This window comes from Anser anser (genome assembly GCF_964211835.1).
Source record: "Anser anser genome assembly, chromosome: 3".
Taxonomy (NCBI): Eukaryota; Metazoa; Chordata; class Aves; order Anseriformes; family Anatidae; genus Anser; species Anser anser.
The window spans coordinates 122,052,424-122,075,073 of record NC_139722.1 but is presented as its reverse complement, the minus strand read 5'-3'; the positions used below and the strand labels follow the sequence as shown (position 1 = coordinate 122,075,073).

Sequence of the window (22,650 nt, the reverse complement as noted above, 5' to 3'; positions counted from 1 at the left end):
ATATAACGTTAATTATGAAAGTAGCAAACGCAGGAATGCATTAAGAACCTTCTGATTGTATGGGGGATGCAAACATGGATAGACCCAGATACCACTGGGGTGAGGAGTGGTAGCCCTACTGACTGCAAATACGTCACCAGAAGAATATAACCCACTTCACTGAATTTTCGTAACCATTTCTTAAAGAACACAGCCTAATTCCTTTACCTTGTCCAGTTTTCCAAGTACAACTACAGAACTGTGCACTCTGTGTAAAAGTAAATTGAAGAGAGATTCAGTTTATAAGGTTTAGAAATGCAACAGAATAAATGGGAACAAAACAAACAAACAAAACCAGCAAGACCTGAACTCCTAAATATAAAAAGTTTGCACTTCCAGACTGCCACGGTGTCTACAAGAACCAAAGAACACTTGCCATATGTTGAGTTAACTCCTACCTTTCTATTCACGTGTCAGGTTTGGAAACACAGAGAGGAAGTTGATCGATAGACTAATTGATTTACCAAATGTTAGGTAGGACATTTCTGCCAGAGTCATATTTCCTAAACCCTATATTTTCTTTCAATTAAAAGATGAAAGGAAAATGCAACACATGCTGATCAACGTCCAGATTCAACCGTTTGTAGATGATAACCACGTATAGCATTAATGCAGTACAGGTTGGAGCGTTTCAAGTCATACAGTGTGGCTCTTTGTCGCCTTCTAGTGGTTTACACACGTTATAGACTTGCTACTGGCTCCAAATTGCTACAGATTTATGCTTTTGTCTGGGTAACGAGAGTTTGTATACTTAAGTGCCATAGATCTTGGAATTTCTAGAGGCAGTTCACTAAGCAGATTGCTAGGTATATATGTATTTGTTTTCTGCCTAAAATGGCTGCAATGCTTGTTTGTTTTTCAGAGCAGTGAATGAGGAGTTAAGGGTTTGTCTTTATCCCAGCCAAAATATGATTGAATACAGCTTATGTAATTCAGTTGTTTTATGTTGGTGTCACTGTGAAAGTATATTATGATTTTATGTGTGGATATCTATACAAAAATCTATCCAGGAAAAGCTATACAGCCATCCAGTACTTAATGGAAGCCATTTCATTTGAGAGGACTATGAATGATTATCGATTTTTCTCTATCATTCCCAAAATAACATAAAACAATCCTAAATATTTTCGCCAAAACAGTCAAAATGACAGGCATCTTTAACGTAATTACTCCTTTATTACGATTTATCTCATTCATTGCACACGCTATATATCGACCCCTTCAGAGTCAATATTCTTTGCAGAGCAGACATGGAGGCCAAATCCTGTAGTCTCAACTTGGCTGGAACCGTAATGCTTACGTGTAAGCAGAAGGATTTCTGTTCTGAGGTCACCTGCAGTATTCTCATCAGGACTATAATTCTTTAAGATAAACATGTTTGCTGTATTTAAGACATGCAGTAATATTTTATAAGCATTTCTTTCAAAATGCTGAACTGCCTTTTCACCTTGAGGGTGAGGCCCACAGATTTTGTGAAAAAGAAAGCTTTTTGTTGCCTTTCATGACAAGAATGAGGAACAATATCTGAGCTTTTTTAACAGAACATTTTTGGTAAACATATACCTAACGTGCATTTTCAATTAAAACGTGACAAATAAGAGTACCTACTCACCATATCAAGGACAGTGACATTGATGGGGTTATTTAAGTCACAGCCAAACGTCATCTTTCCAAGCATGACAGAAGCCATGTGTTTCAATATCAGCAGAAGCCCAGGGTGTCCAGTGACAACATAAAAAGACTTGCTGAGAATTACAAATAAATTGCCATTGTGCATTCGATTAAGCAGGCTTTTCACAGCTTAGGTGAAAATCAGAGCTCCAGAGAAACACAGATTTTGTACAGTCCTTATGTCAGACCACTGTGTTCAAGCTGCCCTAATGTCCTCGGACACCCCCAGTGCTAAATTCTAAGATTGTGTCAGCTTCAACAGTGCAAAAAAATGGTCTGCTGCAATCTCTTCTTTTTTTTTTGTTCAAATTCTCTCCCTATTCTACTCTTTCTAATGTCTGTTGAGTCCTCAATTGTGTCCCTGTGGTTTGAATGATACAATTTACTAATTACGCTACTCCTCCTTTGGACATTATTGTATTTGAAAGCAAAATGAATCTCATTAAATTATACTACAATGATATTCTCCAGATTATCTGTAAACTTTATTGTCTTCTGAAACGTGCCTTATGATTAAAATCTCATAAAGCAGAAACAGTAACAGTGTTGCTCTGCATAGGTGGGAGCAGCTTTTAGTCACTTAGGGCAGCTGAGGCATCCCATGTTACTCTGAAGTGGATGAGAGGTGGTTACACCCACTCTCCCTTCTCAGCACCTTCCTCCAGGATCACTCAATAATCTGGAATGGCAGGCAGGCCATCCGTACTAAAAACCCTAGCTCAGCCAACCACGCGGAAAAGAGCACTGCACCCTTGCTGTTCACAAAAAGCTGGATGACATTGCAGCTTGGGAAATGATATCAATCCCGACACTGGCTCCATACTCCCGAGGAGGGACGGTGTGACAGCACAGAGCTTCACAGAACTCCAATCACTACAAGATGAACAGCAGAAGGCAGTAAGGAATGGCCCAATGCCATGGGCTGGGCAGGACAAAAGAGCCACCCAGGTGCAGCTCTGCCCACAACCATCAGGATTCCCAGCTTTGGCAAACCATCCTTCTGCCCTTTGTAGCTAACGCCACAAAACACAGCATTAGCAGTGGCTGTGCACACTGTGAAAGATCAGCAAGGTCATGGATGACCACCTTGTTCATGAAAATATTCACAAGGAATGAGATCTTCAGCCAGAGAGGCTGCACACAGACCTGCTTGTTGGACTGAGAGATGATTTTATGGACCCTGGCAGTGTTACACAAAGCCCCCACTTTGCATCCACAGCAACAGGAAAGCTGTAACAAAAAAATCATCCAGGGTGCCTTGAAAATGGCCGGTGTAGCTGATGTCCAAATCAAGTTGTTTGTGCAGATGAGTTTAAAATTTCATTCCAACCAAAAATACACAGTTCTACTTCTGATCACTTAAGCCTGGGTCATGCTAAGCACCACAGCCTGAAGTACAAACCAACTGTGGCAACTCCAAGGCCCAGAAAAATAATGCCACTGAAAAAGCTCATAGAGCATTTGAAGATGCTCATGTAGAAGACAAGATGAATACAAAAATAGTCAGTATCCTTCTGAGAATCTGGTGTAAATCCAAAGAAGGACACTAGAAGCCACTTGTAACAAAAGGGCAATGAGTCACTGGCAGCATAAACATTCAAATAGTAAAAACAGACCAGAAACAAAGGGCAGTTACAACAGGCATCTACAGTCATCCTAACAAAGAAAAATAAAGGAATGGTATTACTTTGTCTTCAAGTCCAGCCTCTTCTGACACTAACTGCTCTTTCTGGCCTTTTAATGACTCTTAGCAAGAGCAGCAGAAATACTTCGTTAAATAATTTAGCCTAAGTGGATATTTTTATCAGGTGTCCACCACAAGCCCTTTCTATCAATTACTGGAAAGGCAGTACACGCCAGCACAGAGAGCATTCCCTTTTATTCTGGCAGTCCCTTAAACCTCCAGAGATTCACTAGCTGTGCTGAAAATGCCAAACTAATTCAGACTTAAAATGAGATTTAATTTGGTGAGGATACAGCTACAGTATTTTGAAACTAAACTGAGAAATGTTGTGCTACCTCTGGTCAGTCTGTAGCTTAGGTTTAAAAAAGAGTGTCTATATAAAACTGTGCAACATCACATTTAAACTATTTAAAGAATGAGTTAGTCTGCACCTGGGTACCTGCCCTGCAAACCATTTCCCAACTGAAGTAAAGTTATGGCTCATGTCATTAAAAAGCAGAGTAGCAGAAGATATCTTTGAAAATTCCAGGTCAGGGCAAGCAGACCAGTTTGGGAGATCCTGGTCTTTGTACTGCACTAGTGTCTGAAGGCCTCAGCCATGTAAAGAAATTTCTGGGACAGGCATTTTGTGATTTTGAGGCCTGTTTCTCTACAATCTGTTCAGTGGTCAGACCAACAAATTACCAGAGGAGCGTGTGGCAGGAGTAAGCTCAAGCATCAGCATCCATCTGCTCACAGGTACCTGCCTGCCTGCGCTTGCTGCTCAGTGGACGAGGGGTGAGTACCTGCTGTGTCCCTGGCACATCACAAGACAAACACTTGCAAAAGGGCAATTACAGGCAGCTCACTGGCACTTTTATGGTAATTTACGTCTCTGCCTGCGTTCTGCAGAGATCAGATGTATGCAGGGAGCAGGGAAGCAAGGCAGGAATAGAGAATTCAGTGATTTATTACAAGGCATACAGCGAGTTGAGGAAGATGCACCAAGATATCGGACCTGTCAGGTCTGTGCCCCAATCACTAGTGAGGAGTCTTGAGGCTAACCCCCAGGGATGTCTCGCATCTTCAGGAGCTAAAAAACAACCAAACAAAAACACTGTAGCAGTGACACAGGACAATGGAAAAGAAGCGTGGCCTCAAAAATTTTCCCTGTTGTGATACAGCCTGCTGGACTTGGGGGTAGTGTATGTGGCACTCCAGGCCCAGGTGAACTTAGACTCACCTTTCAGTTAAAATGCTCTGGAAATGTCTTTTTTTTTTTTTTCCTGCACTCAAATTAGATTAGAATGGCTTTAAACATACTAAACACAGACTCTTTTCCCTTTTGAAAACATAACATTTCTAATCAAAATACAGATGTAAAAGTACATGGAAAGAAGGAAACTGAGCTTGATGTAACTTTGTTTTAGGGAGGAAAAATAATATAATTCAATAAGACTAGCTTAAACTCTCTGATTAAAGCTTTTTGAACATAACAGATAGGGAGGCTGAGATCTCTGCTGAGATAAAGATAGTTAGCACAGATCAAAAGAGCTTGTGTTCATGCCAGCTAGATTAAATGACAGGATGTGGTGAAGTGCTGCGTACCATATCTGGTTACTTCACGTATAAAGCTTTATTTGCTGAATGCAGATATATCTATTAGGTTACATGTATTTATATATGAAAACCAGAGAAATAAATGGAAGGCAATCTACCATGCGTGGAGTATTTGTTCTGATACTGTTCCAAGATTGCATTTTTTCCAATTAGTACGTAAAGCTATAATTTTTATAGCTGTCTCTCTCACTAAGATTGTAAAAGCAAATTGTATTAGAAATTGAGATACTTTTTCTAAAGGCATTAGCATTCCACCATTCTCACTTCCTAGCTTCTGTGCATAAACTCAATAGAACCATATATTTCATTCTCCAACTTCATTTTAGCATGAAGCCTGGGACAATTTCAGGAGTAAATCAAAACTGGGACCCAAATTGCTGTTGTCATTTTAAAGGATTTTTTCCTTGGTATTTATTTACCTGCGCACGTCCCCCGAAGAGGCAGGATGCTGGGCTGGAAGGCTCTGGTTTAACCCGCTGTGGCTGCTTTTGTGTTTGTCACACGTTCTGCAACAGCAGATGTGTGAGGAAGATTATGTGAATGTCAGGAAGGGAAAACGCTGATGGCTAGGAAGATGCCAGAGGCCTGTGCCACTGCGCGCTTCTGCGAGGCAGCAGGAGGGGTCTGTCTCCACATCTGCTGAGCAGGCAGCCCTGCCTGGTCGAGCTACACCAGCAAGAAACATGAAGGAGAAATTCTGTCAGCTCTGCAGGAAGATTGATGACTCAGAAAATGAAAGGTTTAGCATGGGATGCACCTGAACTGAGCAGATTTCATTAACTGCACCTACATTTTATTATTTTTCGGCAGTGCTGCCTAGAAACCTGAGCCTCGTGGTGCTCCAAGCTGGAAACCCTCAGGAAAAAATTGCCTTTGTTTCAGAAATCTTCCAATAGACAAAAAAATGAAGAGAGCAGGAGGGAAAAAGCCTCTCATAAACAGAGCGCATCACTAGCGTTGGAATATTTCTGATGGACAGATGCTGGAGCAACATCCCTGCAAAATCAGAGCCAGAAACAGCTACAGCTGCAGGAGAGGTGTACAGTCCCGTTATGCCCTAGGACATCGGGAAGGGGGTAAGAGGGCACAGCTTCCTTAGCCCCCAGCAAATCCACAAATAAGAATTTAAGGCTTTGCACCACACGTGGTCACTCTGTGCAAAGTGAGAATGAAGTCACGTTTGTGCTGTGTTAATAGAAACTTTAACACACAAAAATAATAAAAATCGGGTCCTAAGTATTTTCTGAGACACAAACATAGCTAGCGGGGGGTTTTCATGTAGGCAGTCCCGACCTGTGAGAGGAAAAACTGGAAGCAGCTGGGACTCGGAGAACCTGTGCTTTACTTAAAGTACTGTGGGCCTTACTGCCATTCTACAAACTACACGTCCTCCAGCTTCAGAGTGTCTTCACTGTTTCATAACCTTAAAACCCCAAGCAACCTAGGAGAGCTTGCCTGTGTTCGTTTTATTTATGTTGCTGACGGGCTTTTTATAGTGATGAAAAACATTCAGGTTCACTGCCACACTTAAGGTCAGGGTGTAATGTTCTGAGCAGGAAACATCCTGAGAGGCTGGCAACCTCGGGAGGCTTCTTGCACGCTGACGAGAGAGGAAGAAGCTGTTGTTGTGGGACCGGAAGCCCCGCGTGCGCGTTCCGGACAGGCTGTTCTTACTGACAGGCCCAGAGAGGGGAACTTGGAGTTACCGCCGTGTGGTTCTGTAGCCCCGCACACAGAGATGGTGACTGAGGGTGGGGAGAGAGTTACTAACAGCCTGCGGGCCTGGGAGTACGGGCAGGCAGGAAGCAGACCTTTTGGAGGCAGAGAAAACTGGAGCAGACACATCTGTTCCGGGGACTGCAGCTGTACCCAGCTAACAGCGACGGGCTTGCTGTCTGGCTCAGAGAGCAGCCGGCGTAGCTTGCGATCCCGCTTAAAATCGAGCTGGTCTCCAAGGCAGGGCTGCCACGTGCCTGTTAGCAGTGGCCCCTGCTCACGCTGTAGTCCTGAATTACCCAGCACAATGGCTGCTTTATTGGGGTAACTCCTCAAATGCTGGCATGCTCCAGAAGTTTTCACAGAGTCCTTTTCTTTTATCTGATGGTTCTTTTGATGCTGGTTTTGAATACCTTCCATATCACGGGTGAACTTTGGAGAAGTCAGAGACAAGAGGTGATGTTTCATCTCCCTCACCAGCACACTGTACTGAGGCTTCCCCTACAGAGTTATCACTTGTGTTACTTCGCTTGAAATTCAACCCAAGGCACGGATAAGCCTTAATTTATTTTTTGGTGACAGGAAGTATATGCTATAAACCACACATAGGCTACCTGCACAGAAAGCTTGGAGGGCTGTAATCTCCAAGAATCCGTATGAATGATGGAAGTCAAAGTTACTGATGTGAAAGAAGAGCCCCTGATTTGTAATAGCCAGGGATCTGGGTGGCACCTGATAAAAAACTGTGTAACACACACCTATGTTCTGTTTGCAGTCATGCCCATAAACAGGTTCTTCTCTGCCACGTGCGCATGGGGATGATTTGCACAGGAAGCAGGAGAGAGCTGCCAAGCAGGTATACTTAGTAAATGTGGTCGCTGATGGTAAAGCCAAACAACTCAGCAGCACATTCCATTCCCAGCCCCTGGACGAAGCAGGGGTTTTCCAGAGCATGCCGCGGTACTGCATCAGAGGGGACTCGTGCATTTCATCCCTGATGCGTTACGATTTTATTTAGAACACGCTTCAGCTCCCCAGCCTCCAGGCTGCGGAGGCAAGGTGCCAGTCTTCAGCAAGAGAGGGGGAGAGCTATAAATAGAACAGGCTAGGCCGCTATGGGCAGCTCTTGGTCTGCTTAAGTTTCTTGTTTAGCATGGGAGAAGCAGAAATTCAATCTGCTGAGGAGATGAAGCATAGTACAGGCACTGGCAGCAGCTCTTCTCTTCCAACCACTACCTTTCATTTTTTAGGTACACAGAAACAGCCACTCACCTTTCCTGAACAGGGGCAGCACTATCATTTGTCTACGTTTTCCTCTTAGTTTTTTGCAAACTCTCACCATGCAAGGCTGTCACTTTTCCATGAAACAAGCTACTCACGAGGGAAAACCATTCCTTCATTCTCAAAGTAACAAATAAAATGAATCCCATAATTAAGCACCTAGAGGTAGCACAAATTTAATCTTTGAGGCCCATGGAACACTAAGAAGTGTTTTTTAGGTTTTGTTCTTAATTACCGTTATCTAGGCTCACTAGGAGCTCTCCCTGAAGTTGCTTGTATAAGGAAGGAAAATTGCTGCTGCAGTCTAAGTATGTAACAGAAAATATCACCGAGAGCCTGGTCCTGCACTTGCAGTTGTTTGGTTTTGCTCACAGGTACCTACACTGAGAGCTTTTTCTTCCCTCACTCTGTACTTCACTCAGAATTGCTATTGAAGAGAAAAAACATTTTCCACAAACTTGTGCTGCCCAGTGTACCTTTCAGCGAGTACAAAGCATTTGCATGACAAAGCAAATGGAGCTCATCTTTAAACAATGCATTTTAACTCAAGTGCTTGAACTGATTCTTTGAAGTTCAGACCCCAGCTTTTCAAAGAAATCTGCAGCCAAGATTGCAGAGCAGTGGTTCCCCGTAATCCCTCCCACCCAAGATGCACACTAAAAGGGACAACATTTAAAATAATTTCAGGATACGCTCTCACTGTTACGCTATGTATGTAAGCAGATGGGATTACTTGTGTCAAAAAAAAAATGTATGCTAAATATTACACTTGCAAGCAAACCATCAAGTCTCAGGAAGACAGCTGGATCTCATAAATCTTTGCTTTCTGCCAGAATCTTTAGCCTACATTGCTTGAAAGAGCGCTTGTGGGCCAATACACATCTCACGCTACGCAACCTGCCGCTTGCTTGCTGAGCCAGAATGAAACCTGTGTGTGTCCCTGCGCCACACCAGAGGTTAGAGCTGCATTTTTGACAGATGGACAGACCTCCTTAGCTCCTCCTCAGGGATCCTGAAACTCTGGACGCAACCTCAGCAGCTCCGGTGCCTGCCCACAGCACAGGGAACCTTCCTCGCTAGGCATCCCCACGGCTCTGGCCATGCAAGGCACCTTCCCACTGCCAACCCAAGCGAGCTGCCTCTTTCGTGGCGGGGCAGATCCCCACTGGCCAAATCTAATTGCTCTTTTACTAGAAGTAAACTTTTGTTCCAGTTAACATACCCAAGAGAACTCTGTCTCACTTGTATTTAGCTGGAATCTTCTAAGATCAGAGACAAAGTGCAAATTTCTCAGTCCAAAGCTAGTCCCCTTCTGCCGCACATCTGCAAGACAGGGCTGACTGACAATGCACTGGCAATTCCGAGTCCTGTTTCTCTTAAATTTGTGATTTAGCTATCCCAATGCCAAGCCATTAGTGGGGGGGAGGGGAGGGATGTTTTTAGGTTTTGGAAAGCTGGTGAGACATGTAATTTATTATGAATACTTGCAAAACATACAAGCATACAAGTATAGCAAGGTCCAGCGTGGATCCATCAGCACATTTGGACCAACCTCGCCCTCTAGCATGTGACTTGCTGCAGCAGTGAACTCACCAGCCCCCCAGACAGAGGTAGCTTTGTAAGATTTCACGGCTATCCCCCAGCAACTTGCGCACTCCTCACAGTGCAAGGTTTGTGAGTTTTCATCTCTCCCACTACCTCATCCTGGCTTTAGTGTCACCCTTCTGCCACAGCTCCTCACCTTTTGGGTCAGTTTCAGCTCACCTTTCCAATTTCAACAGCCTTTGGCTTCCACACGGCTTCCCCCACTGCCATTTCCTCTACTTTAATCTTCAGTATTTTGCTGTTCCCTTTTCTTCCTGCGTCTTGCCTGGAAACCAGCTGGTGGCAGGACCAGCACAGACACAGCCCTGGTGCCTCCACCCTCTGCCAAGCAGCCTCTAGTTGTCAGGAGCAGTCAGCAGAAAGCCAGGCAGGAAAAGCAGAGCAGACAGCTCACCTGGATTTGTCAGAGAGCAATTCCTCATTCCAAAGCCTGAGAAAACTGAACTTCTTCACAAATGGACACAAGGTCTCTTTTGCTGTTGGCATGGACAAAGTTTACGTTTTTTTACCTCAGTCTGTTTTCAAAAACAGTTGAATACTTTTACCTGAAACTTGCATTTACACAAACAAGGCCAGACAAAGAAAGCGACCAGTGAAATGACTAACGCTTGCTGAAATCAGGAAGCCCCCCACCACACACACACAGATAGAGGCTAAGTGGGTGTGCCTGTTAAAACGGCTGGCAGCAACATACACAGTTAAAATCAGAAACACACCGTGGATAAGAGGAATTACAGAGTTCAGGTGCAACTACAGCACAAAGCTACTGTGTCACAGCAGGTTTTGAAGAAATACTGAATGTTATAAAAAAAAAAAAAAGGTAGTGATTTGGCAAGCTTATAAATTTTCTTTCAAGAGGGAGGTTAAGTTTTAGTAACTTTTGCTGCAAAATGATGAACTTCTAAGCATTACAGGCTGTTCTTGTAAACCTACAGAAGTCTGTTCCTTCCCTACATCTCCGAATGTTTGAATAACGTATTTTGTTTATATCAAGACAACACTCCATATAATTTTATTTGTAGAATACAAAGTTAAAAACAGATATAAAATCAACAGAACATAAAAACTTGTTACAAAACCAAACTAAAATGGTAAAACAGTGCATTTTGCTCAATAGTTTAATAGCAATACGATCTTCAATAAGAAGTCTACTCAATTAAACCTGAATATTTTAGTATTCATTATAGTTTCTATCATGTATTAAAGAACTCCAAGTCACTTTAACAAATATTCTAATTAACAAGCACAAAGAGTTCCTATGGGGAGCACACAGTAGTTCCCACTGCACGAGTGCATATGGACAATACTATATGCAGAAGAGCCAGACCATTTAACAAGCACCAACAGATTTGCGCTGCGGTTAAAATGAACACAAGCAATTTCAAGTTATCGCTGAAGTTACAGGCTGCGTTAACACAAAGGCACATCTTGTTTTAACGTAAATTCACATTTCCAGAAGGTGAAAGTTGCGTGCCCAGGCCGCTTCAAGTCATCACAGCACAATCAGCCAAACAACTCTAAGTGCACGTATCTGAACTTTCAATAGAAAGATCTGGTTTCTATTTCTTTAATCCAGTTTTAATAAGGGAGAAATTAAATTAGAAACAGGAGGTCTCTCCCTCCCATATTTACAGACTGCAAACTATATTGCTTTCTCATCAGAGATACGAGTTTTCCTGTCAGACTTTGTTAAGCTTGGTAACTATCAGTACCCTCACAGTTTGGTCAAAGGCACCACAAACACACAGCCCCTTCTTGTCAGGGCTCCAGTCTAGGCTAGAGATCGGCTGCGTTGACAGGGTCACGTTCTGCAAGAGGCTGACAGAACCTGCCACCCCCATCTCTGCTCCTTCAGAATCCTTCTTTGAGCGCTGAGCAGGGTACTCGCTGGCAATAAGAAAAGTAAAACACGCACTTAACATTTACCGACACAAACACATTGTTATCATTTTGTTTGCAAAAGACCACACAAAAGAGGCTGTACTCAAGATAAGGCAAAGAAACATCTTCCAAATAATGAGCCATCATATCCAGCCATATCCATGCTACATCCTTAGCAAATATTTCATGACAAAACAATGAGGTAGGAAGTTCTGAATCCTGGCACGTCTCTCCTATAGCCCTTTATTTTTTAACAGTTTGGCTTTTGCCACGGGCAAGTAAATTTCATCTCAGAGCTACCCCTCTGAAACCTAATGCGCCTACTTCACATTCGGGACGATTAAATTATTTTGCTATAATAAGACATTAGGACAAGAATCATTACAAGTCCAGGTTTTCAATATTTTTCAAAGATGCAACTGCAACCATACAAAAACTTTAAGAAATCTATTTTCTTCCATTTATTACCATGTTAACTGAGGATATAATTAGATCTTGAACATGTTACGAAAATTGACAAGGGCAAAATTCACCTGTGCTGCTGTCAATCTCATTCTTTTAGGAATCAGTTCAGGATTCCAGATTGAGTACTGACACCAAAATCACCATTTCTACTGTACTTGTAAGCAATAATTTTAACTTGATATTCTGAGCTTGGAAGCAGGACCCCGCTCATCATTTTCAGGAAGGTTCCTTCTTAAAACAAAAAAACGTTGTTTTGGTTTCTTATTCCCCGTTGTAGGCTGGAGAGTGATCACTTACTATTTCCAGAGATGAAGGCTCCCAGCTCCTCCGCTCGTCATAAATATATCTCTGTTCTGTGGTAGGTGCCGAACCTGCCATATGGTAGATTTGTGGGCCTAATAAAAAAAATAAATAAAAAAAAAAACAAAACAGCATTGTATAGAAGCCATTTACAGATGAGCTTCACAAGGACACAGACTCTTAAACAGGAGTCGCTTGTACGAGAAGACCCCATCCTTCTCACGGTGGACACTGGAACGTCCATTCTGAGGCCCCTTCCCCTCCTCCTGCCAGTCCCCACACAAAAAAGGCCAAGTCAGGTCCCCAGCACGCCCCATTCCTCCGCAGAGATAAGGTGGCAGCGGCCCTACCAAGGCCACCAGGGATACTTCAGCTTCTTGAGCCATCTGAGCAGAGCTAAACAGAGGTGAAGTGGCGGCAGTTCCTCTGGAACCGTTCTAGAACTACTTGATTCCCAGGCTCTTAAGAGACATGGTCACCACAAGGGGAGTTTCAATGTCTGACATCTCTTAAAGTCATTATTGCAAGCGAACGTACTACAAACACTGTGCAAACACACAACACACACACCTACAATTCACATTTGTATTTCAGCCGGGGCACAGAAGATCACACAGCAACAGAAATCACCTGAAGAAAACCCCCAACACTCGTAGCCCAACCTTATGCGTATCTGCCTACAAGCATCCAAAAAGAAAAACTTAGATGCGGCTAAGGAAAGATAAGAAATTCCACTTTTATATTTTGATTATTACAAACGCTAATTCAGCAAATAATTGTGTTATCTAATCAAAGTACTTCCAACATCTGATCTGCTTTGCCTGGTGATGTGGAAAATAGGAATTTAAAGGTACTAAGTTGAAATTCAGATTTTTCTAATTTAGGCAGTCCTGGAGAACTTAAACTAATTTTATTTTTTTTTTTTTGTGGTTAAGTTCTCCACATTCAAGAGCCTCCAGGCCCCTACGGCTCCCCTATATATTCCTTTCACTCACCCTCAGTATAGCAAGCCGAAAACGTTTGGTTCTGAAGAAAAATAATGATTTCTGTGGCTCATACGAGGTCTTGTGACAGCAAGATAAAACAGCATTTGCAGTGGGCTCACGTTATTTTTGGATATATTTAAGATTTGAATCTGCACGCTCATCCTACTTTGATGTACTCCTCCACTACACAAGACTCCCAGACTAGGGGCACAGCAGCTGAGGGCACAAACTTGAAACTGCAACAGGACCCGAAGACAAGAGAAGCCCCCAAAATCCAGGTATAAGAGAGGACGCCTCGGTGAGCACTGGCAGGATGGACAGGAGCCCTTTTGCTGCTTGCACCTGGGCCACACCAGCCACGCCACTGCACAGCTTGTTCCCAGGAACCTGTGCACCTCTTACTTACCAAAGACAGTAATTTTAAACCTGCAGTGCTTCCAACAACTTTAGGAGCATATATTGCAAAAGTTTGTCTTGTTTAAGAAGTTATCTGTCTCCCCATACCTTCTCTGAAACAGAAGCAAAGCCTTTAGTTGGGTGCTGAGTCCTCATATCGAAAACGTGAAATTTTCCCTCGAGTGATGTAGCCACTAGCTTGTTCATATTTACATCTTTTCTGTCAAACTCCACACTGCAAACCTGGAAACGCATAAAAATAAATGTATTCAGCCTTCAAGTTAGCTACTGCTAAAAATAATATTTTTTGTGTGATTTGTAAATCTCTGGTTATCTTTACAACAACATCACCACCAACTTGGACTTAACGAGATCACCCAAAAACACGGATACACTGAAGCTGGAACGAAACCCTATTTTTATGGTACCTTACCCCATTCTTAATGTTGGTCTCCCATCGTAGTGACATGGTTTTTAAGTCAAACAATTTAATGTCCCCATTGTCGTACCCAGCACAAACAACACGCTCCTCTTGAGTGTAAGCGTTACCTGGACACAGAGACAGAATTGGTTAGAATATAGAAACCCTCCTCAGGCTATAAATTTCAGATCTCGTAAGTCTGCAATTTCAGCTACATTTACACCAGAAAAATATTACTATTGGAACAGTAAGATTGAACAAGCAGGCCAGTTTTCTAACCTGAAAGGTACAGAAAGCACAGCTTCAGAACTGGCAGTCTGTTTCTTTAAACAGCGTGAACAAATTCTTACTCCCCTGCTAAGCACTGCCTAAATTGCACAGACTGCTTCAGCTGCTGTAAACCACACTCCCCAGGCAGGACAATGGCACCACAGCACGGAGCAGTCCAGCTGATCACCAAACGGCCCCTCACGCGTGAAGTGTTTCAGGGACAAAACTCTTCTGCAGACACGGGCATTCAGGGAGGCCCTGAGTGTTACAGTAGCCCTCAGACGCACACCCACAGAAGCCTGCCTCCAAAACCTGACTCCCAGCAGACAGGCTCAAGGAGGCGCATCAGCGCCTGGGAGAAGTTAGCCTGCGTGGACAGTGCGTAGCTTGGGATGGACCTGGCCTTGGCTCAACCACCAGGAACTCAAAAGCAAGCAGAAGAAAGTAAGAGGCCGCTTTTCTCTCCATTAGTCAAAGCAGAAGACAAAGGTCTCAATAGCAAGGAGCATTATAGCTGGACTTTCTTGCCAAGAAACGTCATCTCCCTACTATCAATTTTGTTATTATAACCCATGTACTTATTAGCAGTTTGTAAAACTTACTGCCTGAGTCTGGAGGCAGAAATGGAGCTAATCCAGAAATACCAGCCCGTGTACTACACAAACAGCTTGTTCTCTTCAAAGGAAAAATGCTGAGCCCAGGCGAAGCATCTCTGCTGTCTTTAATTAGCTCCTAGCTTCAAGGATTTTCTCTTAAATTAATGCCTTAATGCTTGACAGTTGGAATTACGCTACACCAGTGATCGGCTCTCCGAGCACTGCAACAGTTACAATGCATTAGGACAAGGTAGCTTCTCTGCTTTTACATTCCTAGACAAAAAAATTTTAAATTCCTACACCTAGGACTGTAAAAGTACCTAGGGATAAAGTGTGCACAGCTTACCTGTGAAGTGACTGACCAAAGACTGTGAGAAAATTAGGCCAAATCCAAATATCAAAAAACATACATCTTTGGAAAAACATATTAAAAACAGGTAATTTGATAATGTTGAAAAATAAAACCTGCTACTGACTCGTCCATACAAATAACTATTCCATAACACCTTGAAATAGTTTGATAATTGTCAAAGCACGGTCACATTAGAGGGGGGAACAGTAATTATCTGGTATCTTACCAAATGCTACTGTCCAGCAGTCTCTCTTGCTCTCTCCCTGAACAGGCTCCATATTAGCCACAGGAGTGTCTTTCTGCCTTGGGTCCCACACCTTCACAGTCCCTGTAAAGCAAGAGAGGGGATTTTGTATTAAGGACACGCTGCACTCATTTTCCCAGGAAAGGCCTTTGCTCTTCGGCCTGGTCATTCAAAGCACAGGAGCATCTTTTTACATTCCAGAAAGCCAGACTGGTTTAGTGGATAGCAAAGCGAAACAAAACAGAAACAAACGAGAAGTATGCTAAGGATGTATGTTCTCTAGCTGGTATTTTGTGTTTATTCTGCTTTGCATTCCTTCTGTCCCACGCTCAGCGACAAGAGTATCTTTTGCTTCTCTATAGCTTCTAAAAGAATTAGAGATCACTTGTCCCAAACGAGATTCAAAAGACAGACTTCATACAAGAACCAGTTGCAACAGGTTTGTAACTAGTTCAGATGGCAGACTGTCCCCTGCCATCACAGCTTGCAGGCTGCTTTCTTGGAATAATTGAAAAGACTCGTAGAGGTCACTAACTCACCATCTCGACTGCCAGTCACAATTTCTGGTGCACCTTCCCCAATTCCTAAGCCACCTACACCATCTATACTGTTTATGATTTCCTTATGACCTTTCACAGAGTACACTGGTATTTCAGGAGCTTCTAAATTCCTAGGCAAGAAAGAAAAGAACAGACAATATGGCATTTACCTTAACAGTCAGGATCTGTATAAAAATTGAGAGGAAACATGAGCACAAAAGTATGTGAGCTCAATTCTGGGAACGAAAAACGGGTGTCAACGTTATGAACGCTTTTTTGATTCCTTTGGCTGCTTCTTTAGACAGGTCTGAAAGCTTTTGGTCAGGTCTGGATTTCTCCATTTGTAAAAAACAGTTGCGGATTCACCACAGCAACCCTCGGGAATGGGTTTTTATGCTGGGCTCAAAGCAAATCACGCTACAGTTCAAAATGCTCCCATTAGCTTTACTTCCAGTAAGCATTTAAGGCGACCTCTCATCTATCCCCACCTAGCTCTGACAGCTGGCCTTCAGAGGACGTTTGCATCCACCTCTGGGTTTCGCCGCTCTTTCCCACTGATTCTCATCCTTGGAGAATCCCTCATGACGTTGTATTTTTAATCTCCTTTCAAGGAGGGACTAATCATAGAATATCCCGAGTTGGAAGGGACCCCTAAGGATCATCAAGTCCAACTCCTGGCACCACGCAGGTCTGCCCAAAAGTTCAGACCATGGGACTCAGTGCACAGTCCCATCGCTTCTTAAATTCAGACAGGCTCGGTGCGGTGACTACGTCCCTGGGGAGCCTGTTCCAGTGTGCGACCACCCTCTCGGTGAAGAACCTCTTCCTGATGTCCTGCCTAAATCCACGCCATTCTCAGCATTCCATCAAAACAGAACCAATAGCTAGCTCTTTAGCAAATTAAATACAATAGTAATTTTTTTAAAGTGCTTTTTGGACCCTATTGCTTAATTGATGATTGACTTTATCTACAAAAATTTATTATACAAACCACTGAGGGACCAGGAAAACCGATCAGGACCATAAAATGCACGCAGCACGGGCATAATGCTAAGGCTGAACGCAGCCTCTTACGGCCGGGCACCCACGCAGCAGCCTCTTTTACAGGAAAAGGGCCTCGATGAGGTGCTTGTGAACGCAGGAGGGGCAGCACCGGCCGAACCGCTGCGCAGAACCCGTGTTTTTTGGGGAAAACAGGCAGGTCGCCGTGCGGCCGGCTCGGACGAGGCTCGCTTACCACACGTTGAGGCTCCCCCCGAAGTCCCCGGTCGCCAGGTATCTCTGCTGCAGCGAGGCGGCGCCGAAGGTCCCGCATTTTATGGGCTTGGCCTTCTCGATCTTGCGAGGAAAGGACACGCTGCGCTCAGCGGGCTCCCCTCGGGGCCGCCGGCCCGGCACGGAGCGCGGCCGGAGGGGGGAAACGGGCGCCGGGACGCCGCCGCCCCCCCGCCGCCCCCTCAGCGCCGAGGCGCGGCCGCCGCCGCCCCCCCGCCGCCTTCCCGCCGCTCACCTCGCGCAGCAGCTCCAGGCGCCCGGCGCGCAGCTCGTACAGCTGCACGACGCCGGTGCCGCGCGCGGCGCTGCCCAGGCAGAGGAGGCGCGCGCTGCGCGGCACCCACTTGCAGTCGAACAGCGTGTAGCTCAGCGCCTGCTGCACGTGCGCCACCACCTGCGGCCGCTCCGGCCCCGCCGCCGCCGCCATAGCGCCCGGCGGGAAGGGGCGGGCCGGGCGCGGCGGAAGCGGCCCCCTCGCGGCCCCTTTCCGGCCGCGTGCGGGCGGGCGGGCGCTGCGGCGGTCGGGGCGCTGAGCGCGGCTAACGGCGGTCGCCATGGAGACCGAGGCGGCGGCGGGAGGGGACGGCTTCACCTCAGCCACCGGGCGGCGGCGGCGGCGGCGGGAGGCGGAGAAGAAGGGGGAGGACGAGGAGATGGCGGAGCCGCGGCCCCGCAAGAGGCCCGCCTTCCCGGCCCTGCCCGCCGAGGCCCTGGGGGTGAGCGGGGACGCGGGGCGGGCTCGGCCCCGGCCCCGGGGCGGCTTGAGGCGCCCGGCGCGGCGTCCTGACGGCTCTGTCGCGACAGGTCGGCGGCGGGGAGGTGCGGAAGGTGGCCGTGCCGGCCAACAGGTACACGCCGCTGAAGGAGAACTGGATGAAGATTTTCACGCCCGTCGTGGAGCACCTGCAGCTGCAGATCCGGTTTAACCTGAAGACGAGGAACGTGGAGATCAAGGTGAGGGGGTGCGGGGGGTCCTGGGGTGCTCCCGTGCGGAGCCCGGCGGTGGGCGCCGACATCCCGGCGTGTTCCGGGTGCTCAGCGGCTTCGCCTGGCTGGAAAACCCGCACCGGGGCTCAAAGTAAACTCGTTTAGAAGCAAGTAGTTTGTACAAGTAAAATTTAAAAGCCTTAAGGCTCTTCTAGAGGTGGCCTGTGTAAGCTGGCGGTTTTTTGGGGGGGACTTTTATAGAACATATACTTGAACATTAAGGAAGAGTCACAGTCTTGCACTGAACATGATTTGCAATGTGTATGTTTCCCAGACATTACGCTAAGTGCACATGTGGCGCTAAGGAGTCAGGTGACTTTTGAGGGGGCCACCAAAACTTTCAGTATCTTTGGCTTCTTACAGAAGATACAGCAATGTAGGTTAATAGTGTTTTTTTGTGAGTTATCCTGCCTTGCTTTTTCCAGTTTGTGACTACACTTTTCTCACTTTTCCCTGCTGGAATCTGTAAATGTAGATGCATACACAATTTTTTCCCCTGGCAGAGGAAGACGTTGGCCAAGTTTTAGGACAAGAAGTGAAAGAATGCCACCTGACAGCAGATGCTGCTGCCTCTGCTAGGGTGAAAAAAAGTCTAAAACTTAAAAAACAAAGCAAAACAAAAAATTTGATGCTTTGCCAGGTTGGTTTGTTCATGTTTCAAATATCTTGTTAATCTTTTTATTATCCCATATGTTTTATTGAACCTGTCCATGTTTTGTAATCTGCTAAAACATCTCAAGGCTACTGTCCTTAAAATAACTTCGCCTCAAGTTGTCTCCCACCATTGTCCATCTCTTCTCTCTGCTGTTCTGTGGTCTGGGTTTTGTTGGTTTTTTTTGTTTGTTTGTTTGTTTTTTGCAGACAACATAGAAGGGGCATTACCTCAGTGTGTCTTTTTTATGGTTAGCTTTCTTATCTTAAGAATTTTGAAGTCCCAATTCTGCTTGCATGTTCTTACTTTGCAAACTTAACTTTGTGTCTTGCAGACTTGTCAGGAGACAAAGGATCTCAGTGCTCTAACGAAAGCAGCCGATTTTGTGAAAGCATTTATACTTGGCTTCCAAGTAGAGGTGAGTCCCTAGCAGCTGGATTGGGAGGTTGGATGAACTTGCTTGAAATCTTTGGCTTCTCCAGAAATTGTATTAAGAAATGAAAATCTTCAGGGTGGTTTCCTATAAACAAGTTTGTTTGAAATTATGACTGAAGTGGAAGGCTAATTTCTGAAGCTAATTCAGAATAAAAAGGTAGTCTTCAAACAGCACACAAGTAAAATTGTGAAATGGAGGAAATACCTAGTAGTATATGAGCGTTCATTTTGCTTTAGTCCAAGCCAGTAGTCATTAATGTTCAAAACTCAAACTTTACTTCGAGAAAACAAAAACCTTTTGTAGTACAGAACAGTCAGGTTGTTGTCACAGGCTTGTACCGATGCTGGTGGTAAAGGTGGGTCTGGGTAAATGTGGTAGGGTCTAAGTACTTGCAGGGTTCTCTACACAGAATTTTTTATTTCTATTGAAAAGAAGCTGATCTAGCTTTAGCCAACTGTTGTTTGAGACATCAAATGGAGAAATATTGTTCACGTGATCTGTTGAGAAAGAAAACATAAGCTTGCCCTGTGTTGTGGTGCTGTAACACTCGTGCTGATAACAAATCTCTTAATATTCTAGGATGCTCTTGCTCTCATCAGATTAGATGATCTTTTTCTAGAGTCATTTGAAGTTACAGATGGTAAGTGGCTTCTGCTGATGTTCCCGTAGTTGTGTGTACCATCTGCGAGTTCTTGCTGTCTCTTTCCCTGCTCCATTTGTGTCATTTATCCTTGCAGATCAGGAAAATCTTCATGTCAGTACATGAAATTATTGTCTAGGTACAGGAGGCTTGAAAGAATTGTCATTTTTTTAAATGATTTCCTAAGAAAATGCTCCAACTCTTCATCCTTAGAAGTATAGCACTTCGTCAAATTGTCCACTGATGTGACTCATTACAGGAATTATTTTTTTTTAACATAAAGGTCACATGGAGTGCTTTGGGGAATATATACATTTATTTTTTTAAACTGGAATGGGCTCTGTTCCTCCAAGTATTATGACAGAGAGGTAGGAAGTAGGCATCAAAGCGTTTGTTTTGCATATTACTGGGACTCCATGGAGCTGGCTCCAAGGAGAACAGCATCTAAACTTGATCTGCGTCACTTCTACTCACGTTAATCGTGTGCTCTTGCTTGGTTTCTTTCTTCAACGTTAATCGCCCTGTAACACAGGGAATGCCTTCCATTGCCGATTTCTCTGACAGGCCTCACGGTCACATATCACTGGATTTTTCCCTTCTAGTCACACAGGTGAACATAGGTAATATTTCACCAATAGTAAAATTGTCTTAGTATTACTTAAAGTGAGTTATTTCAGTCACTTGAACAAGGGAAGCATTACAGAGGGATATGTACTACTGCTGTTTTACCGTTTTGTTCTCATTTTAGTCAAACCTTTGAAAGGAGATCATCTGTCGAGAGCAATAGGGAGAATAGCAGGGAAAGGTGGAAAAACAAAATTCACGATAGAAAATGTAACAAGGACACGAATAGTTCTTGCTGACTCGTAAGTATTGACTTCCTTCCTTCTAGACAGTATATTCCCTTAACTAATCTATCTTGTCTTCTAGGAACCACCATGGTTCAAGTTACTGTAAACTTTGGTAGACAATCAGTAAGACAAATGATTTAAGTAGCATTTTTAATGAATGCTAATTGAGTATTTGACCTTTTGTTATGGGAACAATGACACCAGCTCATCTAGTATTGCTTCCACAGTTGAAGAACTTCTTCCTCTGAGTAATCAAAGTTGAACCCACCAACCCTGCAACACTTTTTTCTCCTAAAGCTGCTATAGCGTTAAGCTTGCAAATTGTAAAAATCTATTTCTAAGAAGATTTAGAGGAGGACAGGTTCTATGGTGTAGTTTAATTACGGCTGTGGAAAAAGTAAGTATCCAGAATTCTGTGCTGACTTCTGAACTCCTGCTTGAGCTATGTGCTATTAACTATGCAATCATGGAGAATCTTTTACCCCATTAACATTGCTCTAATTTTTTTTTACAGGAAAATTCATATTTTAGGATCTTTTCAGAACATCAAAATGGCACGAACAGCAATTTGCAATCTAATTTTAGGTAAGTCCTGTTACTTAACCTTCTCCATTACAGGAAAACAGCTTCTGCAGTTTCAGACTGCTTTCTGGGGGGCTCCAGTTATGCCCTGGTGTGTCCACACCTGCTTTTGGGGGGTGGAGCTTGCTGAGAGTTGTCTGCTGCACTTGAGAAGGGTCAGGGGAAAATACTGGGAGGGGAACTCTGCTCATTCTCAGTTTTCTTCCCCTTCCTTTGGCCCAGGGCTTGGTTTCTGGCTCCAAAGCCCTCTGCACGGTGCAGAAGGAAAATTTTTAGCTTTTTGCTACTGCTGGTGCATTCCCTGAAGGGTTCAGTGTCAGGGAGCAGTGCTGTTTTGAACGCACTGTCAAGGAGCATTTAACAGCCATAAAGTGCAGTAAAGTGCTTGGTGCTGCTCTGCAGAACTGCTGCCAGCAGGACTGACGCAGAGCTTGCAGTAACCAACAAAGTAGCTAACCATGAGCATCCATCTTACCCCCTGGGCAGGTTCTCCCCACTAACACAGACTTAAAGCATGCTGACAGGGGAGCTGTTTCTGTAACGTGTTACCATGTTTGCTGACTCAGTTTGTGCTTTCTTCTGCAGGAAGTCCTCCATCAAAAGTTTATGGCAATATCAGAGCTGTGGCCAGCAGAGCAGCTGAAAGGTTCTGAGGCGCAGTGCAGCTGCTTTACCAAGGACTGGGGCTGGGAAGTGTGCTCACCATATGCACAAGCTGCGCATTCATGGGGGCTGCAGAAGTGCTCAGCCTTGGAAGCCCAGAAGAGAAATGGGACTGTTTGTGCAGTCTGACTTTCTTCAGGCACACCATCTGATATGAACAGTCTTGGTGTTGAATAGCCATTAAACGCTGTTCTAAAACAGTTGTGTATCTAAAGTGGTATACTGAAGTGTGAGTGCCTGACTTTACTTTATCCTCAAACCAAACCACAGCTGACTCTCTTTATCCACGTATTAAGAAACTGTTCACAGTACATCAGAAAGCCTTTGAGTTTTGAGCCAGAACTAATCAGCATAGTTGAGCATTCACAACCACACGTCATGGATCAGCATCTTCCTTAGGAAAGGTCAGCTAATAACAAAGTTTAGCAACAGGCTGCTGGAAGACTGCTACTGCTGCAACACTGTCACAGAAAGAAACTGTATAAAGACTAAGAGGTAAAGAGCTTATTTGCACTTGAT

General features: G+C 44.4%; 2 protein-coding genes across 3 annotated transcripts; one reads left to right on the top strand and one right to left on the bottom strand.

Moving 5' to 3' along the window:
• Window positions 1-10,573: 10,573 nt before the first annotated feature.
• DNAAF10 (dynein axonemal assembly factor 10) lies at window positions 10,574-17,876 on the bottom strand (the record flags this gene model as incomplete). The annotated part of the gene is made up of 8 exons (XM_083828217.1): window positions 10,574-11,482; window positions 12,239-12,336; window positions 13,732-13,866; window positions 14,057-14,172; window positions 15,489-15,590; window positions 16,046-16,176; window positions 17,283-17,383; window positions 17,556-17,876. 8 exons carry the CDS (start codon window positions 17,874-17,876, stop codon window positions 11,275-11,277), a joined length of 1,212 nt encoding a protein of 403 aa, XP_083684343.1. The 3' UTR covers window positions 10,574-11,274.
• PNO1 (partner of NOB1 homolog) lies at window positions 17,875-22,331 on the top strand (the record flags this gene model as incomplete). 2 transcript variants are annotated; one of them, XM_083828242.1, is made up of 7 exons in its annotated part: window positions 17,875-18,036; window positions 18,125-18,274; window positions 19,294-19,377; window positions 19,975-20,035; window positions 20,784-20,901; window positions 21,401-21,471; window positions 22,054-22,331. In XM_083828242.1, the coding sequence occupies 7 exons, from the start codon at window positions 17,875-17,877 to the stop codon at window positions 22,119-22,121; spliced, it is 714 nt and encodes a 237-aa protein (XP_083684368.1). In that variant the 3' UTR covers window positions 22,122-22,331. The 2 variants fall into 2 exon arrangements, 1 of the variants encoding a protein (XP_083684368.1); XR_014581277.1 differs by lacking the exons at window positions 21,401-21,471; window positions 22,054-22,331 and adding an exon at window positions 21,114-21,372 and having other exon boundaries at window positions 20,784-21,009.
• Window positions 22,332-22,650: the final 319 nt, after the last annotated feature.